The following is a 22,356-nucleotide window of genomic DNA, read 5'->3' as shown; positions in this document are numbered from 1 at the left end:
ATCTTAAATTTCCTGATTTTGATAACTATACTAGGATTATATAAGACAATGTCCTAGTTTTATGGTGAAGAATTTAGGTGTAAAAAGGGACACAATGTATCCTATTTCTCTTAAATAATATATTTTATTTTAGTCTATCTATTTAGTTTTATTTCTAGCCATGCTGAGCGGCTTGTGGGATCTTAGTTCCCTGACCAGGAATTGAACATAGCACTAAGTAGCGAAAGCGCAGAGTCCCAACCATTAGACTACCATAAAATTCCCTCAAATAATATATTTTAAATGAGCATGCACACACATTGTCTTCGTAAGTAATTAAGCAAATGGGGCAAAATGTCAGTAATTAGTGATTTTGGATACAGAATGTCCTGATATTCTTTATATTCTTTTAAGTTTTACCCATGATACATTTTAAAAGAAAAGTGACCAAATTTTTAAAAACTACAGTATGACTCCGTATTGCCATTATTTTGTCAAACTGTCAAAACCCATCATGACTAGAACTACATTTCTTCAAAAGAAACCCTATTCCTGACAGATACCACCGCAATCAACACCACTCACTTTTTCTGGTTTTGATTCCTCTTCATTCTCATCATCAGAGGAAGGACCTGCCAAAGTGGACACTTTGCTAATGACACCAAGTCTGGCTAGCTGATCCAAAAATATATCGCCACCTTTATCTACTAAATCCCTTATGATTTGCAAAGCCAGCAAGTGGCCATCATCATCATCCTGGGGAGAAAAAGAAGGAAATTAAAAGAAAATGGTAAAAATAAGTTTAGCTGCATGGAATAGAAAAATGCACTCATTTGCGCAGACAGTATGATTTAATAAAATTAGCATGCAAGTAATTTTACTACTATTTAATGAAATTAAAACTATAGAAGTTTCAAAAAGACAATAAACTTACCTCTTGATCAAGAACAGTTGCAGTGATTTCCACTAGTATTGTAGGCAAATTGTGACCAACATCAGAATCACAAACTTCTTTTAAGAGTGCTTCAGAGCAAAAATGAATCATTTTTCGAATCAGAGCAAGACTTGCTTTCCTTGAAAAGTAAAAAAAAAAAAAAGACTTTTAGGTAGCCATGATAAGAAGCTAAATTAAAAAAAAAACTAATGAAAATTAAAATATCCAATTTAAGTTTTAAACAGTCTGCTAAAAGTAAACTTAATATAAGAACACTATTAGTAAGAACCTACTGAATAGCACAGGGAACTCTATTCACTACTTTGTAATGACCTATATGGGAAAACAATATTTTTAAAAACTGGATATATGTTTATATAATCGACTCACTTTGCTGTACAGCAGAAACTAACACAATGTTGTAAATCAACTATACTCCAATAAAAAAAAATTTTTTAATACAAAAACAAACTAAGACAATACTAAAACTAGGTTCAGTTCAGTTCAGTCGCTCAGTCGTGTCCGACTCTCTGCGACCCCATGAATCACAGCACGCCAGGCCTCCCTGTCCATCACCAACTCCCGGAGTTCACTCAAACTCATGTCCATCGAGTCGGTGATGCCATCCAGCCATCTCATTCTCCGTCGTCCCCGTCTCCTCCCGCCCCCAACCTTTCCCAGCATCAGAGTCTTTTCCAGTGAGTCAACTCGTCGCATGAGGTGGCCAAAGTATTACAGTTTCAGCTTTAGCATCAGTCCTTCCAATGAACACCCAGGATTGATCTCCTTTAGAATGGACTGGTTGGATCTCCTTGCGGTACAAGGGACTCTCAAGAGACTTCTCCAGCACCACAGTTCAAAAGCATCAATTCTTCAGCGATCAGCTTTCTTCACAGTCCAATTCTCACATCCATACATGACCACGGGAAAAACCATAGCCTTGACTAGACGGACCTTGGTTGGCAAAGTAATGTCTCTGTTTTTTAATATGCTATCTAGGTTGGTCATAACTTTCCTTCCAAGGAGCAAGTGTCTTTTAATTTCATGGCTGCAATCAGCATCTGCAGTGATTTTGGAGCCCAGAAAAATAAAGTCTGATACTGTTTCCACTGTTTTTCCATCTATTTCCCATGAAGTGATGGAACCAGATGCCATGTTTTCTGAATGTTGAGCTTCAAGCCAACCTTTTCTCTCTCCTCTTTCACTTTCATCAAGAGGCTTTTGAGTTCCTCTTCATTTCCTGCCATAAGGGTGGTGTCATCTGCATATCTGAGGTTATTGATATTTCTCCCAGCAATCTTGATTCCAGCTTGTGCTTCTTCCAGCCCAGCGTTCCTCATGATGTACTCTGCATACAAGTTAAATAAGCAAGGTGACAATATACAGCCATTTGGAACCAGTCTGTTGTTCCATGTACAGTTCTGACTGTTGCTTCCTGACCTGCATACAGGTTTCTCAAGAGGCAGGTCAGGTGGTCTGGGATTCCCATCTCTTTCAGAATCTTACACAGTTTATTGTGATCCACACAGTCAAAGGCATTGGCATAGTCAATGAAGCAGAAATAGATGTTTTTCTGGAACTCTCTTGCTTTCTCCATGATCCAGCAGATGTTGGCAATTTGATCTCTGGTGCCTCTGCCTTTTCTAAAACCTACCTGAACATCTGGAAGTTCACGGTTCACATATTGCTGAAGCCTGGCTTGGAGAATTTTGAGCATGACTTTACTAGCGTGTGAGATGAATGCAATTGTGCAGTAGTTTGAGCATTCTTTGGCACTAAAACTAGGTACACATCCATTTTTTAGGTAATTTCATTTTTTATTATTAATTGAGCTCATTAAAACAAATTATTTCTGTAATTTACTTACATGTGCTATGCCATATTTAAGCAGCATTATTGTTAACATTCCATGATAATTTTAGAAAATAAAAAATGGCACAATTACTAATAAATGGTGTCTATAAATCCAAAAACAAAACTCTTAAAACACCTGATGGTTTATATTGAAATCAAATTTTTAATTAAGCATTTTCATCCTTTGTCAAACTTAAGAATGTTCATTATAACTATATTCTCTAAATGAGATCCTAGTAACCCTATGCCCTCAAATATTCCCACTGTTAACAACTTCCATGACTCCTTTCCCTTCTATTTATCTACTGCTTTGCTCAGAGCATAGGAGATGTTCAATAACGTCACATAAACTAACCTCAACTTTATAATAAGCAATTTGTTCTTTTAAAATAGAAGACACACATAACCACAGACATTAAAATTATTATACACTGGTCTATTACATAAAAGTTAGTAATTCATTTAACACATGTTTTCTGAGCATCTAGCAATAGTCTGAGCACCAAGCTGTAGATATCACTGCCCTTGAAGTGACTTCTCCACAGGAAAGGTGGAGAGGCAAAAATCACTACCGAGATCTCAGAGAGGCATATGACACAGCTGTATTCCCTCAGAGTGTGGCCTTCATGTATTTCACAACTCTCCCTAGGTGAATTTCATAACACTATGCATTCCTTAAATTTAAAATATCCTTTATTACAAATTCAAGTACATAATAGAATACAGTAGGTAAAAGGAGTACAAACTTGCCTAACTGGGTAAGTTCCTTCTAGTGTTTGTTAATACCTATGTATATATGGTTGTAAAATCAGCATTTGTGTACAATAATAGTTTTATGTTTTGATTTATCTCAATTAAAATAACATAAGAATGTTCACATGTTGTCTACCTATCTGGCTACTATCACTATCACGCTGATCATTATGAGCCAGGAACACTTGTACGTATTTTTAAAACTTTACATATCATTTAATCCACCCAACAAACCCTATAAAGTAGTTTTATTAGCTCAGTTTAACAGATGAAAAAAAAAAAGGAGAGAAAGAAAGGTAAGTCTACTAAGGTCAGAGAGTTAATAAATTAAGAGCCTCAGCTCAAACTCATCTCTTAACCAATTCACCATGCATAATATACATAAAATAAAATTTTCCTGTTTAACAGTATTATATAAATTGTGAGCATTTGGCTTACAGGCTTTTCAATCAATACAATAAATAGTATTATTTTTATACTATTATTATTTAATATATTTAATACTATTATTAGTTAATATACTGTGTATTATTTATATACAGTTTTATTTCTTCAGTAGAGGGATTTTTTGATACAGGAGTCTAAACATTTTCATACATACTGAATGTGCATCAGTATGGAATCCATAGTTGGCAAACTGACTTTTTAAAAAATCTATTGAGTGATAACATGGATGGACCTCAAGGGCATCGTGCTAAGTGAATAAGCCAGAGAAAGACAAATACTGCCTCATAACACTTAAACACAGCTTTAGAGTGGAGACAGAGGATAAAACAAAAAGCTCAAAGACCAAGATTCCAGACAGTGTAAACTCTCTGAGGACAGTAAAATATTATGACTGATGTGAAAAATGTCTTAGGGGAAAATTTAAATTGGGTGGATAACTGTTACTGGACATCAGCATTTGAACTGAGACCTGAATGAAGCAACCCACCATTCAAAAGCTCTGGAGACTGAAAAGTCTCCAACAAAGTGAGGTAAGTGAAAAGCCTTAAGGTAAGAATGTACATAGAAAGTTTCAAATACAGAAAGAAGGTTAGCATAGTTTAAGTGCAAGAGACTAGGGGTTGCTGCTGCTGCTGCTAAGTCGCTTCAGTCGTGTCCGACTCTGTGCAACCCCACAGACGGGAGCCCACCAGGCTCCCCCGTTCCTGGGATTCTCCAGGCAAGAACAGTGGAGTGGGTTGCCATTTCCTTCTCCAAGACTAGGGGTTAGATAGTACTAAATGAGGTCAGAGAGCTGAATGGGACTTAAACAAGACACCTTCCAAGCCTGAGTGTTAAGGACTTAGGTTTTATTTAAGGCCAATTAAAAACTACTTGGCTTCCCAAGTGGCTCAGCGGAAAAGAATCCGCCTGCCAAGCAGGAGATGCAAGTTCAATCCCTAGGTCGGGAAGCTCCCTGGAGAAGGAAGTCAACCCACTCCAGTATTTTTGCCTGGAGAATACCATGGACAGAGGAGCCTGGCAGGCTACACTCCATGGGATTGCAAAAGAGTCAGACAATGGCTTAGTGACTAAAACAAGAAGAGGCTACTGGAAGGTTTAAATCAGGTGATGTGACATGATTTAAAAATGAATTCAGTCTAATATGCAGGAACAGACTGTAGAGGGACAAGACAGAAAGAGGAGAAAGACTAGGCAACTACAGCAGCCAAACTACAGACTCTGGTACTCTGGACCAGAGTATTAGCAACAGATGGACAAACACGGCAGACTCTGGACACACTATAGAGGGAGAGCCACCAGGACCCATGTCAGGAAGAAATGACTCATAACTTCATGGCTTTGTACATATTCTTGTTCACTGACCCTTCTAAATCTATCTCCCTAGAAAACTTCCAAGTATCCTTTAAACCCCAACTGAAATCTCATTTCTGCATAAAATCTCCAATTTGCCCAGTCAATTAGTTGTTAAATCATTTATGTTCCCAGGGAATAGATGTTTAATCTTCCACTTACCACTATATTATTACTCATGTCTTCCATACTAGCTTGCAAGGGTAAAGAGGACCAAGTCCTAATTCTTTGGGTAACTCCTCTACTGGCTAGCTTACACTGACTCTATCAAAACGGCCTCCGTAAAGCTCAATAAATGTTAGCTGTACTTAAAACTTTTCTCTAGAGTTGATATTCAGAGTTACAAAAAGTGTGTTAGGTTAGTTTTCTTGATTTTCTAAACTACTTCTCTTAAGTCAGATCATCAGAAGGAAAGATTTAATTCTCCAGTCGAATTTTTATTCTTACCATACCTTTCCAATATTAAAATAATGTCACATTCTTCTGGAAAAGGGAGATAGTAACCTCATAACCACATAAATAGTAAAAACAGATAGTATGAATAACTACCTTATTGAAGGCAGCATAGTCTGTTGAAATGTTTGTGCAAATACTGGCAGTAACCTTTTCAAGTATATAGGTGCCATTTCTGGATCTCCTTTCGGCTCATTACATTCTTCTTCATCTTTATTTGTATCTTTCTTTTTCTTATCATCCCCTTTATTAACTGGACACATCCAATCACCTATAGACAAATATTGTTCAATAAAATACATATTTTGGAAAATTTTTCAGGGAAAAAATATTAAAATGTACTCAATGATAGCTATCCTAATTAACAATAAGCAAATTAGCATACTGCATCTATCAAAGACGTTCATAAAAATATTAGAGAACATTAGTACCTCCAATGAGTTGAATCACAACTTAAGGAGATAATACTGGATACTCTCAGTTCAGTTCAGTCGCTCAGTCGTGTCCGACTCTTTGCGACCCCATGAAAAATTTCAAAAATATTTCAGAGACTCTGCATTCATCTACTTTGTGAAAACTTAAAAGTTTGGTCAAAGTATTTTGTCTACACAATAACCAACTACTCTTTATGACATTTCCACACCCTTAAACTTGTGATTTGGTCTTTTTGGAATCATGCAGCCACAGTCTCAAAGAACACAGAACAGTACAGTTATAGGTTTATCAAATATAAAAGCATGCATATAAAATCACTTGACTTCAAGGAAATTATTTCTTTATTTAAGGGAGTTCATTTGTCTACAAGAAGCTACTTTTATGGAAGTGAAGCTGAAAAGGAATATCAGGTGGCATAAAAGGAAAGATACTACTACTCACCTGGAGACTGAAGAATAGCTACTACTTCACTATGGCCCCTTTCCCGAGCTTTATCTAATGGAGTTTTCCCATCTTCATCTCTCAGATCTGGATTTGCACCATGCCGTAAGAGAGTCTGGAAAAGAAAAGCATTTAATATGGATGTTAAGATCAACACCTTATTTCTTCAATGTACAGTTCTGCAACCTTCAATTGCATCCACATACTTCAGAATGCAGACTTAGAGAATTACTTAATCAAGCAGGTTATCAATTCAAATCTCTGCCTTTGCACACGTTCTAAAGTTGTTTATTTATATCTTGAAAAAAGTATAGGTAAATTTCACTTAATTTCACAAATTAAGTATGTTCACATTTGAACCTGTCATCTTCTCCATCAAGCCTCTCCTCTCAATTTCTTTACTTTAACAGAGGTACTAGTATTCAGTCTGTACAACAGAGAATGCTGTCATCTGGGCCATAAAGAGTTTAGTGACACAGAGTTTCTGAGAGTGCCCTAGCTTTTTCACCCAAGTTACTAAAATCCATTCCACAATTTTTGTTGCATGGACAGGTAATAATAACTATGCTGTAACTTCTATCTGGCCAACACCAATTCTAAGACTTTCCTATTTAAAAGATGTTGAAATGTGTATGGTGGGAGGTAGCATCTTGGAATCAATTAAAAAACAGAAGAACCTGTGAAGAATGATGTGTGTGTGTGTTAGTTGTTTGCTGCTGCTGCTAAGTCGCTTCAGTCGTGTTCGACCCCATAGACGGCAGCCCACCAGGCTCCGCCACCCCTGGGATTCTCAAGGCAAGAACACTGGAGTGGGTTGCCATTTCCTCCTCCAATGTTAGTTGCTTAGTCGTGTCCAACTCTTTGCAACCCCAACTCTTTGAAGCCCACCAGGCCCCACTGTCCATGGGATTCTCTAGGCAAGTACACTGGAGTGGGTTGCCACTTCCTTCTCCAAAAGGAACTATAGAAAGAAAGAAAGTGAAGTCGTTCAGTCATGTCCAACTCTTTATAACTCTATGGACTGTAGCCTACCAGGCTCCCGCATCCACGGAATTTTCCAGGCAAGAGTACTGGAGTGGGTTGCCATTTCCTTCTCCAGAAGAATGATAAAACATGTTAAATGCTTAAGACCCTGGCTGGCACAGAATAAGTGCTTAATGAGTATTCATTATATCATTATTACTAATGGCAGCTATAGTTCATTGTGGGCTAATATGTAATCAAAATAGGTTAAGATTAGATACAATTCATTTGGCTCCTTCTCCCTCTCAGATACCTATAACTGAAAACCAGCATGGGTTCAAAACAAAAAAAAGCTCAATAAAACTTTTTACTTCCCTTAGAAATATCATTCCCTCTAAAAATTAACCAATTCAAACCAACAGAAGTTGAACTTGAAGAGATCACCTAGAAGGCTAAGTTATTAATAAAAAATTTTCTTAACATAAACATGACAATAATAGCAGCTACCATTTAAGTGTCTACATACAATGTTCCAACTACTATATGAAGTGCTTTTCATGCATTTTTTTTCTAATCACAATCATAATGCTAGAAGGGACTTCCCTGGTGGTCCAATGGTTAAGACTCTGCACTTCCATTGCAGGGGGCACAGGTTTGATAACTGGTTCGGGAACTGAAATCCATGGTGTATATATATATATATATATATACAATGAAATATTACTCAGTCATAAAAGAGAATGAAATCTTGCCATTTGTGATAACATGCATGGACCTTGAGAGTATTATGCTAAGTAAAATAAGTTGGGACAGGGAAAAATAAATACTGTATGATCTCACTTATATAAAGAATCTAAAAAATAAAAGAATAAATGTAAAAAACAGATTTGAGCAAACTCTGGGAGATGGCAAAGAACAGGGAAGCCTGGTGTGCTGCAGTCCATGGGGTCGCAGAATCAAACACAACTAAGTAACTGAACAACAGCAGAAGTCCTTTGCTAATATAAGAATCAAAGATATTATGATTCTTCTACAACAGAATATCTGCTATATTGATAAAGAGAAATAACAGAAACATGTATAAAGCTATTCATTACCAGGAGAAAGAAATCGGGGGAAAAAACAAGTTTTCAGCAATAGCTGACTGGTTGAATACATTTGCACAGGTTAAGTATACAGATGGAATAAAAGATCTCTATATACTAACAGGGAGAGGTCTCAATGTGTATTGCATATGCACTTAGTCACTCAGTTGTGTCCGACTCTTTGCGACCCCATGTAAGGTAGCCCACCAGACTCCTTGTCCATAGGATTCTCCAGGCAAAAATACTGGAGTGGGAAGCCATTCCCTTCTCCAGGGATCTTTCCAACCCAGGGATAGAACCTGGGTCTCCTGCCCTGCAGGAAGATTCTTTACCATCTGAGCCACCAGGGAAGCTGGTGTATCATTAAACAATAATTAAATACTAACAATTTGTATTTTTAAGTGAAAAAAGTATATATGTTACATTTTGTATTAAAAAAAAGCAACATATATATTTTTGCTTGTACCTGTACTAAAAAAACAATGAAAAGATTTTAAAAAATGCTTACCTATAGATGGCCAGGGAAAAAGGAGGGAATGAAGACAGTATGTAAGTATGGCTTCTCCAAATAAAAGTTTTTATATTATTCTAATTTTAGAACAATGTAAATATTAAATAAATAATTTAAAAACCTGGATTTTACCTTTGCTACTTGAGGTCTTCCGAAACATGCAGCATAATGTAATGATGATGACCTTTGACCTCTATTAACATCAGCACCTCTTTCACAAAGAAATTCTACCTGTAAAATAATGGAGAATCATAAAGTTGCCTTATTAACATTTCTGTCTTTGATTTAAAACATTAACTTTTATTTATTAGCTTACCATTTCCTGAGTTCCAAATGCAGAAGCCCAGTTTAATAGAGTTTGACCTACATCATCCATAAAATTTACTTCAAAGGCTGAAAGTTTAAAGGAAAAAAATAAATCTTTTTTAAAGGCAACAAAATAAAAATGAACTTTTCTAAACCATTTAAAGATTATTATTAACTGTTATTAACAATCACTAAATAGAATGCCAATTTTAAACATTTAGGTCAACTATACAGTAGTAAATAATCAGCAAACATAAATTCTGCTAAGAAAAATATTCCAAAATTTTTAAATCACTGGGGATTCACAAGGCTATAAGCCTTAAAACTAAACACAAGAAATAAAAAAAACTAAATATACAATAAAACTAGAGAGTATTAGTTGACTCATCCTGTAACTGAGGAAAAGAAGCTAAACCACATCTATACTCAAAACAAAAATCTGATGACCCAGAAGATCTTTTATTTTTATTATAACATCTATTTATTCATTTTCCCCGTGCTGATGGCTCAGATGGTAAAGAATCTGCCTGCAATATGGGAGACCCAGGTTCAATCCCTGGGTCAGGAAGATTCTCTGGAGAAGGGAATGGCTATCCACTCCAGTATTCTTGCCTGGAGAATTCCATGGACAGATGCTACAGTCCATGGGATCACAAAGAGTCAGACACAACTGATCAATGAGTACTTTCACTTTTCACTTTCATGCTGTGCAGCATTCAGGATCTTAGTTCCCTACCCCAGGGATTCAATCAGTGCCCCCTGCAATGGGAGCACAGAGTCTTAGCCACTAGTTTGTCAAGGAAGTCCCCCAGAGGTATCCTTCACCAGCTTATATTTGCTGATCAGCTCATGAAGCAGCCTAAAAAAATGTACTATATATTATGAAAATTCACTTGTGTCAGTTTCCATTAATCCTAAGAAAACAACAGCCCTCAATTAAATCTGCACTTTAGAATTGGGATGACTTTCTTCTGGCCATAAAACAGGTTAATTTCATTTACTCATTCAAAAAGCATTTATTCAGATCTTACCATGCACCAGACTGATAATTTATAAATATAGGGAAAGGAGATTGGCCTTTCTGTCTGGCCATTCTGTTTTCTGACACAACTGCTAAAAATTTTTAAAAATTAAAAAAAAAAAAAAAAAGCCTAGAAATTAAACATAATTCCTTATCTCAGTTTTTCTTTTATATTTTAAAAAATATTTTCCAACCTCCTGTGTCGATTGCATCTATAAGTGCATCGGTATCTTTACTTCGAATACAGTCTATAAGCTGCCGATGCGAGCGCTCCCCAGAACTATCCAATCTCCGAAGTCCTGGGATTCTGCCTGTGGATCCAGCACTAGATTTTGGCAAAGCCTTTCGTCCTTCAAATAATAGCACCAAGAGAAGGTCAACCAAACGCATGGTATCAAGCACACATCTTTCATCACCCTGCAATGCACTTTTAATTGAATCTGGAAGCTCTGACCTCAGGAGATCCTAAAAAGAGAATGGGAGAGAAGAAAGTTTTAATCTATTCTCATTATACAAAGACACTTCTTTGAAAAGATTAAATAAGATTCAAAACCACTCTTACGTGCGTTACTACTGGAGAGCCTCTGCAAAGTGTTGAGAGCAGACTTACAATCGTTGACACCTGGTTACTCAATTTGGAATCTGCAGCTGTGGAAGGTGCTCCTGTGGTGCTGCGACTGGGTTTGCAAGCTGATGATGGCCCTGATATGGTACCACCAGCAGCAGCCATTCTAGATAACAGCTCTTCAGTTAATCCATGCTTGGCTAATGGAGCTGGGTCAACACCACGACGGGTAAATCGGTCAGCTAGTGACGCAAAACATCGCAGAGCTCCATCTGAAACCTAATGATATAAAGAATATACATGTGAATAAAATTCACTTAAAAAGGACTAGTACTATTTATTTCAACAGTGAACTATTAAGAAAGGCAATTGCAGCAAAGGATACCACCAGTCTAGATTTGAATCCTGGCTCCTCATTCTGGTAAATGTATAACCTGAGGATATTACTTAACTGTTCCCTCAATTCTCTTATCTGCAAAATGGGAATAATAACAGTACCTATAATTAATTGTCTGAGCTCAAAAGAGATGATACATGTAAAGAAACTAGAGGAACAGTAAAAAGCTCAATAAATCTTTACTATTATTACGTATAACTAGGCCAAGATAACTGATGAATAGCTGAAAATAATTAACATCGAAATGGTAAAAAGGCACTAGAAGTCAAGTTTTATTTTCTAAAGATGATAATTTAACAAAAATTTACAATTTAAAATTTTAAAAACTGTTATTTTACTTGAATGAAAACTACCCTTTTAAGTTAGCAAAATTGTGCTAAGCCAACAAATTTCACTGGGTATTAAGTGCAGCTTTAGAAATCATATATTTCTAAAATGTTTATATCTTAAGAATAAACCCATGCCACTTTTATAATTTAAAATGTCTCACTGCCAAAGAAACAAACAAAAAGATTACCATATAGAAATATAAAATGAGAGAAAGAGAAATTATCTCTACCTCATCAAACAAAAAGTTCCAATTACACTAACGCTGGCCCTTAAACAACATGAGTTTGAACTGCATGGGCCCACTTATATGTGGATATTTTTCCCCACTAAATTCATACTACAGAACTATACAATCCATAGTTCGCTGAATCCATAGCTTTGGAACCCCAGATAGGGATGGCAGACTAATAAAGTTATATGCACATTTCCAACTGTGCAGAAGGTCAGCACCTCTAACCCCCAGGTTGTTCAAGACTCAACTTTATATCATAACCAGTGGATACTATAAAATCACTTTTCGAAAATAAAGTACACAGAAGCTATTTAATTACCTGATGATCTTCATGTTTTAATAAACTAGACAGAGATTCTACACAAATTTCTAAAGAAGAATCTTGAGGTTCCATTTTGCCACAGAGTCTTGACACCACAGCCATGGCAGAGTGCAAGGTGTCTTTATGAACCAGGTGTCCACTGTCACGAATGAAGGTAAGCACACAATTCAAACCACCAGCCTCAAAGACTGCTCCTGATTCACGAGTACATATTAGTTCTAAAACCTACAGCAAAATAAAATTAACAGAAGAATACAGTAAGTCAAATTTTCATTTTCAAGAATGACAGAGAACATGATACATCCTCCAAATGTATTAGTAGTTACATTTTAAAAAGTAAGGGCAGGGTCTGAGAAAGGGTGGGTGTGAGGGACAGGAGCCATATCCGGCTGTGAAGATGGCAAGTAGTCCCTGAAATAGCCCAAGAAGGTGACCAACAAGATGGACAGGGAAGATAAGGCATTCCAAGTTGAAACAGAAATTAGAACAGAAGAAACTCAAGGAGCTAAAAGCAAAGGCCGTGAAAAGGGCCCCCTGGCCACAGGTGGAATTAAGAAATTGGGCAAAAAGCTATCCCTTGTGCCTGAGGCAATGGTGATCTTTAATTCCATTCTTATTTAAACATCTGGATTCCCTACCATACAATGCTGCTATCAATAGCTAGAATGAAGTCTTGGAGCCTGTTGTACACACTTTAACCTTTCATTTAAAAAAAAAATAAGTGAAGCAAAACAGAATAAATTAATTTTAATATATTTTATTTAACACAATATGTCCAAGGTATCATTATTACAACATGTAATCAATATAAAAATTATTGATATCTTTTGTGCATTTAGTCTTCAAAAACCCATGTATATTTTATACTTAAAACACACCTTAATTTGGGGTAGCCACATCTGAAGTGTTCAACAGTCACATATAGCTACCATATTAGACAGCATAGGTTTAGGTGGTGAAACCTGCATGGCAAGCTAAGAACCACAAGTAATTTAGCAAAAGTCTATAAAAGTCCTAGACATTAAAAAACAAATCAACAAATGCCAACTATTACACTATTCATTATCTTCACACATACTCTATGAATATTAACACATTAAAAATCACTTCGGGGGCAAGTTTCTCTGAGCCCACCCATGTGTCTATCCACAAGTACTGTACTTTTCTTCTTCCTAATAAACACCTTACTTGCTTCACTATTAAAAAAGTTTAAAAATACAATTTAAAAAAAATCACTTTTTGGAACTTCTCCGTGATCCAGTGGCTAAAACTTCACACTCCCAATGCAGGGGGCACCAGGTTCCCTGGTCGGAGAAGTAGATACCACATGCTGCAACTACAGTGTTTTGCAGGCTGCAAGTAAGGATCCCACAGCTAAAAGACCCAGAGCAGCCAAATAAATAAATATTTAAACACAAATAAATAAAAATCACTTTTATTTTCTAAGTTATATGATATTTAATACGTTCAGGCAGAACTAGAACTAGGGTCCATAGTTCTTACAGGCATACCAGAAATTTAGACTTTATTCTATAAGCAAGAAAAATGTTTTAAGAAGGGAAATAATCTGACTGGATTTCCAGTTAATAACTGGGGGAAACAGGGTATAGGAAGAGTATAGAGGCAAACTCAAAAACTTAAGCATTAATATTCCTGAAAGGATGAGGGCTTAACCAAGGCAATAACGGCAGGAACAAATAGAAGAAAATAAACTAGAAGAGCACTTGATCATTAATTACATGTGTGGAGTGGAGAAAAGGAAATAAAAGATAAAGTACAGGTTTCTGTCTAAAGTGACTGAGTACAAGTTGATGCCACTTATCAAGAGAGGAGTTTATCTGTAATGAAAGACAATGAATTCAGGCAACCAGGTGAATATATCCAACAGGCCTTTGAATATGGAGTCTAGAATTTGAGAGAGAAGTCACTTCTAGGGATAAAGACGTAAAGGGCATATATTTATATATGAATGGTACTGATGCTCATAGATGAGATTGTCTAGGCAAATAGACAAATCTCATCTTAAAGCTTAAATATATAGCTTTTGAGAAGGTAAAAACAGAACCTTAGGAAATACCACCACTCAAGAATTGAAGAATGAATTAATAATCTGCAAAGGGAAGAGAGAAAGGGAGAGCAGGTATGAACAGATAACAAAACGTCTGAAAATACACCTCAGTGAATATATGCAATGGAGTCAAGTCCTAGTTCTGGAAGAAAACTGAAGTGATGTGAGCAAGATGGGGAAAAACTCTGAACAGAAAAACGAATACCTCTTCCTCTGAGGCCAGACACAGACTGAAATACATCTATAAACACAGAGAAGGTCAAGACATTAACACCTATAAAAACAACTCTCAAAGCATGGGGAAGACATTTTCAGGGGTCCCTGATTTTTTTTTTTTTTTCATAATAATACTATAACAGTAATTGCCTTTTTCTTTCTTATTCTTTTAGGAGTGTAAGGTAGAGTTTTCTAAAAGTTATATGAAGTGTGACATAGCAACAGGCTGAATGCAGAAGCAGATATTAGGATCTGGATGTCTTCTATTAGGTCACACATTTCAAACGAGACTCACAAAAATGCTTAACAATGCTACTTTTCTCACTAAATTTCTCTTTCTTCAGGGTATAGTTTCATTAAAAATGTAATGTATGTTAACACATAATGAGCTTGTTATTTTATGATAAATGAATAAATGCTTCTAAAGTCTGTTTTAATATCTAATATGGTAAACAGAAACAAGCAGAACCTACATAAACAAAAGCTCTTTGCAGTTTCTTAATAATTTAAGACTTATAAAGGGATCCTGAGACAAAAAGTTTGAAAACTGCTGAACTAGAGCAGCAAGAATCATAAAAAGAATGAAAATATTTAGGAATTAAAAAAAAAAGTGAATCACATAAAGTCTAAATATGTTCACCAAGCAGCGCCAATAAACTACTTATCAGTACCGATGCTTTTAGAGTCACATAAAGTTAATAATTAGTCCCACCAAGAATAAAATGAAACAGTTAACTCTAACAGGAGTATAGCAAAATAATTAAATTCACAGGCCCTAGAATCAGACTTCTTAATCTTCAAATTACTCATCACTGAATCTTGGCTCTCTGCCACTAACTACCTGTATCACCCCAAGCAAATTACTTAATCTCACTATGCTTGTATTTTTTTCACCTACAAAATATAAGTGATGATATTAGCAGCACCTACCTCATACACAGCTGTCATGAAGTTAGATGAGTTAATACATGCAAAGTGTTTAGAATGATGCCTAGCAGATTAGTGTTAGTTGTCACGGTTGTCGTTAACACATCCATATAAAGTTGTTTTGAATAAGATCAGAAATAACCTGTACCAATGGGTTAGTGGCTACCAGAAACCAAACAGTACTGAGGCAACATAGAAAAGCACTATCAGTGACCTACAATTTTTCTTTAAAGATTTCTTTTCCCAAGGCATATGGGATCTCTTTTGGTACCACAAGGACTATGGCTTCCACTGTTTTCAACCACTCACAATAAAAGCTGATAATGAAAATAATTTTTTTTTTCTTTTTTGCAAAATGTACTTTCCACTCTCTGAGAGATCTTCAAATGTACCAATATATAATTAAGACTTACCTTTACACACTGTTCAGCTAAGTCTCTGCTTGTTCTGTTGTTAAGTTCAACCACAACCAAACGATTGCAAAGTGCTTTTATAGCTCCATCTACCCCAACAATCCTTCGGGTGCATTCTGCAGATACGTCCAGGTAGTATGTTATGGCACGGGCTGTTACCTCTAACACATTGTCTGGAGCACTTTCATCAAGAAAAATTTTGCAGAGGGCTGGTAAGAAAGTGCGAGGAGGACATCTGTAGTGAAAGAAATCATATTATACCCAGGATTACTAAATTCTTAACATCCAAAAGTCACCAATATAACAGAGAAGAAAAACTATCACATAATACATTATGTTCAATACTCTGTTCCACATGTATATTAGGTAATATTTCTCATATTGCTTTTGTTTCCATAACACTCACACGCTAATTTCATCATTGCTGAAAATGTCAGATTGTAAACAGTTTAAAGTAGCAGCATTAACTTGAAATCATGTTCAAAAAACATTCCTATTCAATACTCAGCTCCAACATCAACTCTGTAAAACCTTCCCTAACCTCTCCAAATAGTTAAGTGGTACTTTCATGTTCCTAAAGCCTCATAAAGACAGTACCCACACTGTTTAATGTATCATTTTATTTCCTTATTTACATTAAGAGTTCCTGAATACCAGGAACATTGTTCAATTCATGTTTCATGGGAACAAATGCTGATTTGGGGTTTAACAGACCAGGGTAACACACAGAACAACAGCTGTATAACCTTTCTGGTCCTGTTTCCTCATTTGTAAACCAAATATAATATCTAAACAATATCTACTTTATATGGATGCTATGAAGATTTGATGAAATTATACACATTCAACACTTAGCTCAGTACCGTGGCATCATATTAAACTAATTAACATTAGCTCCCCTTCCCTATGAATAGCTGATGTCTGCTATATAAACCTGCATAAGACAGCTTTATCAAAAGCACATTTTACATTTTTAAATCAACATTTTATCAACACATAAATGATGAAAAAACATAAATTACATTTAGTAGAGATCGCAGTTATATGCCATCAAACACTTTAACTTCCCTGAATAAACTAAACTTTAAATGAGCTACAGATATCACAAAAGGCACTACAGTCACTCCTCCACATTCAAAGAGGAAACCTTTCAGGGCCCCCTGCAGATTCCAAAATCTCAGGATACACAAGTTCATAAATTAAGTGGTGTGGATACAGAGAGCTTACTGTATTCTCAACATTTCGGCTGAACTGTTTTTCGTCCAAATTTTAGTCTGCACATATCCTTAGTAGTTTTTAAAAAAAACCTGTATGAAAGTCAAAGTAACTTTGCCCTTTCTAATCTGATTGGATGATGTTCACTTTAGGGGTCCAGCAGCAGGAATATTACCAAAGATAAAGACCTCTTGCATTCAGTGATTAAACACAAGTGGGTTTTATTAGCCAGCATCATTGGCAACCTAGGTGACATTGTTTTGTTGCTGTTGTACAGTTGCCAGGTCATGTCCAGCTCATTCTGACGCCATGAACTGCAGCATGCCAGGCTTCCCTGTCCTTCAGTTTCTCACTGAGCTTGCTCAGACTCATGTCCACTGAGTCGCTGATGCCATCCAACCATCTCATCCTGTCTCACCCTTCTCTGGCCCTCAATCTTTCCCAGCATCAGGATCTTTTTCAATGAGTCAGCTCTTTACATCAGGTGGCCAAAATATTGGAGCTTCAGCACCAGTCCTTCCAATGAATATTCAGGACTGATTTCCTTTAGGATGGACTGGTTTGATCTTGCTGTCCAAGGGACTCTCAAGAGTCTTCTCCAGCACCACAGTTTGAAAGCATCATTTCTTCAGCGCTCAGCCGTCTTTGTTTTTTTAATTACTTATTTATTTTAATTGGAGGCCAATTACTTTACAATACTGTGGCGGTTTTTGCCATACACCAACGTGAATCAGCCAAGAGTGTACATGTGTCCCCCTATCCCGAACCCCCTCCCACTTCCCCCTCATCCCATCCCTCTGGGTTGTCCCAGTGCATGAGTGCCCTCTTCCATGCACCAAACTTGGACTGGGCATCTGTTTCACAAATGGTAATGTACATGTTTCAATGCTATTCTCTCAAATCATCCCACCCTCACCTTCTCCGACAGAGTCCAAAAATCTATTCTTTACATCTGTGTCTCTTTTGCTGTCCTGCATATAGGGTTGTTGTTACCATCTTTATAGTCCAATTCTCACATCCGTACATGACTACTGGAAAAACCATAGCTCTGACTATATGGACTTTTGCTGGCAAAATGATGGCTCTGCTTTTTAATACACTGTCTAGGTTTTTTCATTGCTTTTCTTTTAAAGAGCAAGTGTCTTTTCGTTTCATAACTGCAGTCACCATCCACACTGATTTTGGAGCCCAAGAAAATGAAATCTGTTTCCACATTTTCCCCTTCTATTTGCCATGAAGTGATAGAACTGGATGCCATGATCTTAGTTTTTTGAATGTTTACTTTTAAGCCACTTTTTTCACTCTCCTCTTTCAGCTTCATCAAGAGAATCTTTAGTTTCTCTTCACTTTCTGTCACTAAATTGGTATCATCTGCATATCTGAAGTTGTTGACATTCCTCCCAGCAATCTTGATTCCAGCCTGTGATTCATATCCAGCCCTGCATTTCACATGATGTACTCTGCATATAAGTTAAATAAGCAGGGTGACACTATACAGCCTTGGCATATTCCTTTCCCAATTTAGTTACTTGCAATTTTTCTGAGGAGGAGGATAAGATTAGATTATGGAAGATAGTCCAGTAGTTCTCAGGGAAGATTAGAATGACCAGCATATTGAAATCTTAAAGCATTTTTACTGCTCTCTGCATTGGCATACGTAGTATTAATATACTGAAGAGATAAGATTGTAAAAGTGTTAATACTACTGAGAAACAACACAGTCTTATTAAAAAGTAGTTTCCCCCGCTCCCCAAGAAAACAGTAGTTTTTGAAAAAAAGAATAAAATTTTGAAGTTGACGGTTGTCACATTAAATGGCAAGAATGGATCTTCCATATGCTTTATATTAAGAATAAGAAAATTATTCATCTATCTTACACAGTACAAAAAACCAGTCATCAAAAAACAAAATTTAAGAGAAATGTTTAGTATAATTATCTATATTTCATGGGGAAATGTGGTATCTCATTGGGGGAATAAGCTATGTTCCCTGCTCGTGTTCTTGAACAAGTATAAAGGGACAATTAAAGAACAAAAACCAGAAAGTTCTAAACACAGATTCTCAGCTTTTAACTATGATTAATTTTACTTCTAAGAGAAAACGAAAAGTATTCTGCATAAGTAAATTTTATGTCAGGTATAATGAAAACCTGCTTTGGGAACTTTTAAAAGGTGTGGTATAAAATATATGTTGTAAGCTTTTGTCTGTTGGATAAGAAAAAAAATTTTGTTTTCCTAGCTCCTGAGTTACTTTTTCAACCATGAGAAAGTATTTTAGGCATATTCACTAGTTTTTCAATTCAGAAACCAAAGCAATTTACAAAAACCTCAACAATACAAATTAACTATAAATTGAGCAAAAGAAGTATAGAAAATATATAAACAGTAATTAATGGATTCTGAAAAGTACAGAATAGTTGAAAGAATTATAGTTGCAATATGAAAGTTCATATTGCAACTAAAACAAATTACTAACAAGTGCTGATAACATTTAACATTCTGCTTGATAGCCTGCTTTAAGACAGTCATCATGGTATAAACATTTATAAGGCCTTAAAACCATCTTTTTACTTGTTGGTTAGTATCAATTTCTTTCTATCATTTCCAAAGTAACCCTGTGTTGATAGGTATTTCATCTAGGTCTTTAAATTCAACCTGAGCTTCATGATAATTCAATAAGCACTTGACTATGTTCTTATGAACAAGACCTTCATGTTTCTTTCCTTTTTCCTGGGTTACAAACACAACTTTCCCTTGGTGTGAATCCATGTTAACAGATATGAAGAAAAAATTTATGTAATCAAGAAAATTCAATGAGTTATTTCACACCTTGTCTTCAATTTTCTCTTGGCTTAGTGACAACCTTGGTTTTCCATTCTAGCCTCATTTCTAAACTGCCTTCTCTTCTCTAGTTGAGCTCATCTATTCCCTTTGTTCATACACCATAGCTATAAATCTCATCTACATACCGTGAAAACTCCCAAAAGATTGTCCCTACTCCAGACCAACTAAATCACTATCACTATCTCCATTTAGAATTATCACAGGCATATTAAAATAAACATATTCAAAACAAATATGCCTCCATCCCAAATCACTGCTTTGCAAATGTCACAACCATCCAGAAAGCCAGAAACCTGACAATCATCCTTAGTTCTCCCCCTTAATTTTGCTCACACTACATATCCAATCCATTAGTTAAACCCCAACAATTTTCTCTCTAAAATATATCCTAAGTCTGTCCGCTTCTCTCCACACCATCTTTTACAAACCTAAACTAACTTCAAACTCTTGTTTGAACTACTGAAATAGCCACTTGGACATCCATATAAGAGATGTTTCACACCGCTGTTGAGGCAGCTCTTTCTAGAGGGAAGAGGAAGTCTGTCTGGAATAACGCATAAGAGCATGAGCAAGACAAAGAGAGCATTTGTGTAGGGGCATGTCCCAGTAATGAGCAACTGATACAGAAAGGGAAGTGATCAAATAAATAAGTACATAAATATATTGAGGACAATGGAAGTCAGATTTCTCATTGTAGCCTGGAGATGAAAACACAAAAAAGAAAACTAGAATGAACCCTGTGGTGTTAGATTTGAACTGGGGATAAACTCAACGGGGATGAACCGACAGAAAAATAAAAACAAATAGATACTAATGGGTGAGATGATCCCTCTGCCTAAAGTGCTTTTCTCCCAATTCTGCCCATGGCTGGTTCTCTGTCATCCTTCCTGTGAGCCTAAATGTCACCTCCTCAGTTTCAGGCTTACCTTTTCTAACTACCCAAAACAGGACTCCTGGTTTTTTTTTTGGGGGGGGGGTTAATTTTTATATTTATATTTCATTTTCTGTTGTCCCACTATAACTCTCTCCTAAAAATCTGCAAGTTCCTTGGGAATAGAGTTGTATCTCACACAGCACCCAACAGGGTTCTCTGCATATCGGAAGATACTCAAGTTTTATTTGCTGAATGAATGATACCAAGAAAAGGTAAGAACTTTCTTGCTTATGGAAAGAGAAACCAAACAAAAAGAATCCCATCAGCTCTCTTAGTGATCTGCTTCTTCATCCTTACGCCCAACCCCTCTCTAACATGTCTCCACTCCCCACACACAAGCCCAATCTCCATCAGGTCTTCTTCCCCTGCCCTACACCTTCCCACAACAGAAAAAGTGAATCCACTTTTATCTCTCATTTTCCATAGAACTGTTCTGAATTTCAATTGTGGTGGTGGTTACATGACTCTGTGTTTGTCAAAATCCATATGTAATTTAAATCAAGTTAAGAGAAAATTAAATTGCATGTATACAATAATCACAGTCCTTCCTGAGTAGTATTGAAAGAATACATCTATGGCACAAAAGTTTAGATGCATCACAATTAAAGAATTACTAAAACTTTTAAACTTGCTAAATATTTTAAATCTTATATCAGAGGTAGAAATTACTTTTACATATTAAATCCAATCTAGTACTATACTAGACCAACTTACAGACCCAAAGGCGGCCAAATTAGTAAAGTTTAAGATCACTCCCAGTCTCCACACAAAAATGAGACTAAGTAGAATCTTCAGATGAACCCAACTTAAGCAAGTTTCCAAAATATTACCTGCAATGACGAAAGAATCTTTCCCTAATGGAAGTAGATAACTTAAAACAAGAACAAAAAAAGTTCCATGAGGTTACAAAGAATTTCCCTTGAGAACTGTAATATCTTCTATACTATTACTACCATATGCTTTTTCCACACTATATCACTTGGACTTGGGCCAGGATTTCAGAAGATGTACAATATTAAGAAATCAAACATTTTAAAAATAAAGTTATCTATAATAGCAATGTTTTACTGAATATAGTCTGTAAATTGAACACTTACTTTTAAAAAACTAAAAATTTTAAATGTAAAAGATTAATAAATTTTGTTTCCTGAAGATGATAAATGACATCTTTTGACCCACTTTATCTTTTATTCCATTCTTGCCCCTGCTCCCATTCTGGACTTTGTATTTCTTAACTAACAATAACTCCTGGCATAACAGTTAAAAATTACAGCTTTCCCTCTAAAAGAAAAATTCTAGTATGTAGACTCTGCTGCTGTTCAGAATTTCTTCAATGTGTTCAGTATCTAGATATTAGCT

General features: G+C 36.0%; 1 protein-coding gene and 1 pseudogene across 11 annotated transcripts in view; one reads left to right on the top strand and one right to left on the bottom strand.

The window, feature by feature from the left end:
• Positions 1-22,356, bottom strand: part of HECTD1 (HECT domain E3 ubiquitin protein ligase 1) — a 76,750-nt gene that overhangs the window by 44,940 nt on the left and 9,454 nt on the right. For all 11 annotated transcript variants that reach the window (XM_055418195.2, XM_055418193.2, XM_055418197.2 and 8 more), the window contains exons 3-12: positions 16,006-16,240; positions 12,379-12,606; positions 11,098-11,379; positions 10,730-11,000; positions 9,525-9,601; positions 9,341-9,439; positions 6,650-6,764; positions 5,870-6,044; positions 914-1,052; positions 565-735 (exon numbers count right to left, since the gene is read on the bottom strand). In XM_055418195.2, coding sequence (XP_055274170.1) covers positions 565-735; positions 914-1,052; positions 5,870-6,044; positions 6,650-6,764; positions 9,341-9,439; positions 9,525-9,601; positions 10,730-11,000; positions 11,098-11,379; positions 12,379-12,606; positions 16,006-16,240 — 1,792 coding nt within the window. The remainder of the gene's footprint in view (positions 1-564; positions 736-913; positions 1,053-5,869; positions 6,045-6,649; positions 6,765-9,340; positions 9,440-9,524; positions 9,602-10,729; positions 11,001-11,097; positions 11,380-12,378; positions 12,607-16,005; positions 16,241-22,356) is intronic.
• Positions 12,763-13,002, top strand: LOC148774522 (translation machinery-associated protein 7 pseudogene; annotated as a pseudogene).

Source organism: Moschus berezovskii, chromosome 21, assembly GCF_049115385.1.
Source record: "Moschus berezovskii isolate FMDL1 chromosome 21, NW_MosBer_1.0, whole genome shotgun sequence".
Taxonomy (NCBI): domain Eukaryota; kingdom Metazoa; phylum Chordata; class Mammalia; order Artiodactyla; family Moschidae; genus Moschus; species Moschus berezovskii.
Note: the sequence above shows the minus strand (reverse complement) of the source record. Positions and strands in the feature narration are given on the sequence as shown.